The sequence below is a fragment of the Sinocyclocheilus anshuiensis genome, unplaced genomic scaffold (genome assembly GCF_001515605.1).
Source record: "Sinocyclocheilus anshuiensis isolate Anshui unplaced genomic scaffold, SAMN03320099.WGS_v1.1 scaffold126, whole genome shotgun sequence".
Taxonomy (NCBI): Eukaryota; Metazoa; Chordata; class Actinopteri; order Cypriniformes; family Cyprinidae; genus Sinocyclocheilus; species Sinocyclocheilus anshuiensis.
The window spans coordinates 77,813-84,922 of NW_015546026.1; the positions used below are offsets into that span (position 1 = coordinate 77,813).

Sequence of the window (7,110 nt, forward strand, 5' to 3'; positions counted from 1 at the left end):
TATATATATATATATATATATATATATACACACACACAGTTCGTTCGCAACAGGGACATCAGCGTTATCACCAAGGTGAAACTTCTGGCGATTCACACCTTTAATCCACTCCTCTGCGCTCCCATTGGTCCGCTATCCTTTTAAAGCCTCGCTCGATCTTTGAGGTGCACCAGGGTGAACTTCTCGCCAGGCAGAACAGAATGTATCTCGACCGGATGCTCCCCGAACTCGAAATGGGCCCCACACTGATGCTTGAGAATCAACAGTGCCACTACGTGCCACATCAGCAGAAAGAGCCGCGTAGGACTTTTCATTGCCCCGTGTCGGGTCCATCAAGCCCGGTGTCGGTGGAGTCTGAATCCAGCTGCTCAAGCCCGGAAGCGAAAGCGCCCGTGGAAACTCGAGTGAGACGTCCTCTAAATGCGTTCATCATCTGGACCAAAGAGGAGCGCAGACGCCTAGCGCAGCTAAACCCTGACCTGGAGAACACTGACCTCAGTAAAATACTTGGTGAGTGCAACACTTTTTCTGTAAATAGGCCTACTTGTGTTAAATTAAAACATTATGTCGGTTAGAACTGTAATAGCCTAGTGTAATATGAATTTGATATTTTTTGGTATATTAAGACAGAAATAAAATGATCAGTCTAATATTACTATCCATAACTTATCCATACTCTAATATTGTTTAAACTAACACATTTTTTTGTTTTATTTTTGTTATAGGTAAGACATGGAAGGCCATGTCTCTGGCAGAGAAGCGTCCTTACATGCAAGAAGCAGAAAGACTACGAATCCAACATACCATTGACTATCCCAACTACAAATACCGGCCCCGTCGACGAAAGTGCAACAAGCGTGGCAGCAAGACGGCTTCAAGTGAGACTGTCAGTTCTCCAAATGCCTCTTTTCACCTTAGATATATGTTACAAGGTCAAGTCGCACAGAAACCATACAATCAAATAAACTCCTATAAGCTCCCACACAGTGGGTTTTCATTTGAAAACCACTCTTCATCATACCACTTTGAAGCAACATCATCAAATGGAAACATGACGTTCCATGGTGGTGCAACATTACTGAACTCTTCTTCTGTACATCTACCTCTGGCTACTTACTCAGAGTCGCTGTTGTATTCGCAGCATTCTATGCAGCAGAATGGGGTGGAATTCTGTGATCGATGGGGAACAGAGGTATGTGCATGTGTACTGTGTTTGGGTGGACCTTCTCTGGAGTTCTACCTAGAACAAGTGAGATCAGACATGTTGGACCAGCTTGACCGCAGTGAATTTGACCAGTACCTCAATCCAGCACAGCCTGTGGACCACAACAATGAGTGACCATAAACATAAACTTTGAATACTGCCATCCAGAGACTTCAATGGTGAAAGTTTATTTTCTACTGCCAGTGCAATAAATTCTTACTGAGACATTATTGTGTGTATATAAATACTGTTTATTTATATGTAATGCAAACGTTGCTGGTCATGCAGTGTTTAACTTTAGTTCAGTGTGTATTTATAGATATATATATTTTTTTTTTTCACTTGAGAAAAAGTTAGCTTTTAGGATGATATAAATAAAATATCTGTCAATATGGGATGAAGTGCATCAATGCTTTAGATGTTATTTAGTGTTGAAAAATCAATGTGGTCATAATACTTACCGAGTAACATGTTAGTTGGCAGATATTTTGTCACATACTGCCTACAAATTTTAAAAACAACATCACCTCTATATTTCTATAATAAATATATAAATAAGTAATAAATAAATAAAGGCACAATAATTTCTGCAACCAGTAAAGCTAAACAGGATTTGGCTTACCAATGGCTCCTTCCCTTTCAGGGAGAAAAAAAGAAAAGAAAAAAAAAACTTAAATTGGAGTTTATTGCAAGTAAACCTTTGGTGCAAGTATTACTAATAGCTATCCTCCAAAAACATGTTTTTTTTTTTTTTCAAATTATATTTACATAACATTTATGTGGTCCTCTATTCTTATTGGCTGAGATGCTTTCCAGGAGTGCTGATATTTTACCAGTATCAGAACAGGGACTTATCACTCTGCTTGTCTCTGGGCATTCTAGATGGGCAGTATTTCTCCCAATGAGCAGCAATGGCGGTGAAGAAAACCCACTATAATTTTAATATATGTTAGTGATGCTACTACTACTACTAATAATAATAATAATTTTATAGATTTTTACGTAGCAATTGACTGATACATGGTTTATGAAATATCTTGAGAATATACTGAAATATTTTGTATTTTTTTTTAATTCAATTAAAAAAATGTTGAATGAAATAAACAAAAAATCTGACACTGTTTGCTTTTGAAAGCGTTTTGTGAATAATTTCAGTATTTCTTGTGAAATATTTATGCCACATATGCATTAAGCATTTATCATAATTGACAGCAAAGACTTTCTTTTCAAAGAATCATGGAAGAAAAATGTATAAAAATTTCTACAAAAATAAGCTGCACAGATGTCTTCAACTGTGATAATGTGACACTGAAGACTTAAGTAATGGAGTTATTGTCGCTGTGACAGCACAGAAATAAATTACATTGGAAATGCATTAAAATATAAAAATTATTTTGAATTGTAACAATATTTTACAAAATTTAATATTTTTATATATAATTTATATATTTTTATAAAATAAATGCAGCTTTGGTGAGAAATAGAGACTTCTCCCTTAGAAGCAATCACAATTCCCTCATCAAACACACTTCACAGCCAGGAATGTGGAACTGGGCAGGGCAATATAATTTTGGCAGGTGAACGTTAATACTGTGAAATAATACTGTCCCACTGGAAACCTCTTGCCTTTGTGCCTAGAGTCACAATATTCTCAGCAAACACACTTCACAGCCAGAAATGTCACTGGCATGAATGTGATGTGCTGTGAACCTGTACAGTGGGCAGAATAATTTTGATGGCTGCAACACACTCCAAAAAACAGAGGGACATAGGCAAAATAAAAGTGAACAGTTTATAGAATATCCAAATTAAACTGTTTTGAAACAGTTCACAGTAAGCAGGTGAATTGGTAATAGGTGACGGTATCATGTTTGGGTATAAAAGGACCATCTCTGTCTTTGCAAGCAAAGCTGGATCATGGCTCATCACTTTGTGCCAAATTTCATGAGAAAAGTGTCAAACCAATCAAAAATCAAATTGCTCAATGCCAAATTGCAAATAATTTAGGTCTTTCACCAACTAGCATACATAATATTATGAAAAGATTCAAGGAATCCAGGGAAATCTCCGTCTGTGTAGGGCAAGGCAGGAAACCTACACATCAATTCCAAGCAGTGATGCTGCGGGGTTGTCTGGGCCACAGCTTATCTCAGATAGTCAAAAACACAGTGGAAATGTGTGCTGTGGTCAGATGAGTCCACATCTGTGCAATACAAAGAAATACTGTCTCCCACCCTACCCCTGGAGGAACTGCCTTCCTGGAGGCTTAATTTTCAACCCTGCACCAACACAGCTGCATGTAATTTTGATGTAACCCTGATCATCTTAATGAAAGTTATGTGCAACAGACTTATGTAGTCTCTAAAACAGGTCTTGTTGCTTCTGGTTCAAGTGTTTTGTATGTGCTTTGTTACATATGGAGCCGTTTTACTCATGATACCTTCTAAGAAGATACCAAAGATGATCATAATCAATGTCCACCACATATGTAGATTGATATCAAACTGTTTTTATTTGTATCCTTTTCACTAACAATTTAGAAATAAAAATGTAATAAAACAGCAACAATAAAAACAGCTAGGTTAATTGGTTACTTTAAAATTCTATAGATATCAGCATTAGTTCATACAGCAGTTAACCCTTTCTCTGACAAGCGGATGTGATGGATGAGGATGAGATGATGGATGAGACCTGTTTACCGAGTTTGGTGAGGTGACATTCGCCATATACACCATTAGCTGGTTCAAGTGTGTATGTGTCACAAAGCAAGGCCAGACACAACAGGTAAGTGCAAATCAGGATGGTTTATTGACTGGGTAAGGGGATGACTGGAATAGGTGTGTAAGGCAGGTGAGTGTCAACACAGTGAATGGGTGACTGAAGTGACCGTGATGAATCCCTGACAGTATGATTGGGGTTGGAGCTGAACTCTGCAGGACGGTAGCTCTCCTGGAGCAGGGTTGAAAATCCCTGCTGTGCACACACTGCTCAAAACATTATGGGAACACTTAAATAACACATTGGATCTTAATGAACATAATATTCCAAAATGAAGACCTTTGCATATATACATTGTGTAATTTGTTGAGAACAAAATTATGTGACAATGGTCAATAGAAACCAAAGTCATCAACTCACTGAGGGCTGGACTCAAAATCAAGGTTAAAAAAAAAACAAAAACATGATTTTCATTAAAGCAACTCATAATGTAAATCAGTGTATGGCCCCCATGTGCTTGTATGTGCTCCTGACAATGTTTGGGTATGCTCCTGATGAGATGGAAGATGGTGTCCTGGGGGATCTCTCCCAGACCTGGAATAGAGCATCGGTGAGCTTCTGGACAGTCTGTGATGCTACTTAGTGGCTTCGGCTGCTCTGATACATAAAATCCCAGAGGTTGTCAAATGGATTCTGGTCTGGGGAATGTCAGAGCCATTCAGTGCCATCAATGCCTTGCTATGCTCGCAATGCTCTTTTGGTCTGGCGCATATGTTAGCTGCAACAGCATGGTCGGTGCATTTGTTTGTATGCGTGTTGTTTGAAACATCATGGAAAACTGGACAAGTTGGGTTTTGAATATTTTTATAATCATATGGATTCTAACGGCGCTGTTTGGAGTATTCAGTTAAATGATGTCGGAGTGGGGCATGGACTCACCTATTCCCAGTGTAGCAAAGTGGTGTTGGGCAACAGAAACAGTAACACTGGAGAGATGACTATGCCACCCTAGGACTTGCACCCAGGGAAATACAATGCACCCTCAGGTGCTACTCAAGGCAACACAGGTTCAACTCTACTAAATAAATGAGCAAGAGACGTGGGTACAGAAATATATTTTGTTTTAATAATTCAATTAATAAATTATTTTGTTAAAAAGAATCACATGAACAATAACAAACCTAAAATGATGGTACTACTTGCTGCTGATCTCCAAAATACACACACACACCACACAAAAAGGTTTACAGGGCTGTGGCCAACTGGTATCAAACTCCTAAAGAAGCATACATTTCAATTATCACACACTGTGCACACATTCACACACTCACACAATACCCAGTGAGATTACTGTCGGTGATCGACACGGCACGACACTGCACACGGTGACAAGACAGCACCACCACCACACAAGTGTGGAAAATCTGCCTCCCTGCTTTTTGTTGGCCACACAGCACCTGTAACTAGATAAACCAAATCAACTTTAATAAACCCCACACACTCAAGCACACAAATTCACACTGAATTATAAAGAAATCACAAACACACACACACACAAAATAAAGAATAAAGATGATATAAACTTAATCTCAATTTCTAACAAAATCAAGGACACAACCAAAAAACAGAAAAACAATTTCCAACAACTGGTTCAAAAAGACAAATATTAAAAAAAAAATCAAGCAAATTAATAAACTAAAAGATGAAATACACACAGAATGAAATACACACTCAGATCAAAAGAAAATAGACAATCAGATGATACATCTAAATAAATAATGTCACCAGGCATTCAGCATGTTATATATAGAGGCCGATGAGGCTTATATAAACAGATGTTAAAATATAGAGCCAAGATGAACCATCCAACAGAGAAAAAGGCAAAGAAAAGGCATCTAATGCATGAAAGCAAAATTAAACTGATACAAAACAAAAATATAAACCAGGGGTCTCCAACCTTTTTGTGAGTGAGGGCTCCCTGAAGGGATAAAATAGTCTCAAGGGCTACTTGTTTGATATACTATTAATTAATATATATATTAATTGATATCTTGATATCTTTCCATTAATAAACATTAATGATTTCTCACAAGCATTTTAAATGTTTTTTAACAATCCAGGAAAATATTCCAGAAAAATGTATAAAAATAGGCTATCACAATATATATTTTTTCCATATCATACAGTATTGATATTTATCATGGTATTCATTTCCCATTAATTGGGAAGAAAATGCTTTCCACATGTTTGTTAGACCTTGAGAATAAAGGTAAACGTAGCTTTGTTCACAATTAAATTCCACAGAGGAGCTACGTTTTAATTTAGGGCCCCATGAAATGCTAATGCTTAGGGCCCCTAAATTCTGTGTTATCCATTTGATTTATTATGGATTCTGTGTTTTATGATTCAGTACAAATGTATCATAAAAATGGTGTCTAGTGAAGTGAATTAATAAAACTTTAACAATTTAATAAATCTTTTAAAATGTAATCAAATGAAAATCAATTTACAACAAAATCATTTTCATTTTATCAGATAAGATACTGCAAAACAGAACTGTATAAATGAATAATAATACATAACTTGGTTGCATGATATTCCCTAAAAATATTATTATTATTATTATTACTTTGAGAATTGCATTTTAGTATACAGTAGTAATATAGTCGGTCATAATTTCAAGTTAAACCGGATTGTCGTGAAGGTCTTTCAGTTTTAGTTTTAGTTCCAGCGTGTATTTGACAGTAATTTTTCTCAAATGAAACTGCATATAGCTGGTGAAGTGACTCTCAGAGCAGCTCTGGAGATGAAGTTCATGTGTTCATTTCCTCATATATTGAGACACAGGCGCTGAAAACAAAGCGAGTCACGTGTGTTTGAGTTTGTGTATCAGACAAAACTATTCCATGATCCATTCACACAGAGACACACAGAATATGCAGACTTATTAGCGACATACACTGACTGGCTGCTGTAAGATTTATTTCTGTTGTGTGATAGGATGTTGGATTAATCCATATTGAGTAAAAATGTTCAGAGCTTATCATCATAATTAACATAAATTTGATAATAATCTCGATATGATATCATTTATCGCCCGGCGCTAATTCAGGCTATTTATAGAACGTGCTTGGCAGGTGACTCAGAGACTCCATGCGGGCTACCAGGTGCCCGCGGGCACCACGTTG

General features: G+C 37.0%; 1 protein-coding gene across 1 annotated transcript; it reads left to right on the forward strand.

The window, feature by feature from the left end:
* The first annotated feature begins 200 nt into the window (after positions 1–200).
* On the forward strand, positions 201–1,339 carry sox32 (SRY-box transcription factor 32). Its single transcript, XM_016499733.1, has 2 exons — positions 201–510; positions 726–1,339. Exons 1-2 carry the CDS (start codon positions 201–203, stop codon positions 1,337–1,339), a joined length of 924 nt encoding a protein of 307 aa, XP_016355219.1.
* Positions 1,340–7,110: the final 5,771 nt, after the last annotated feature.

Coding starts and splice junctions, on each gene's coding strand:
- sox32 (XM_016499733.1), top strand. CDS start 201: ATGTATCTCGACCGGATGCTCCCCGAACTCGAAATGGGCCCCACACTG. Junction 511..725: donor TGACCTCAGTAAAATACTTG/GTGAGTGCAACA, acceptor TTTTTGTTATAG/GTAAGACATGGAAGGCCATG.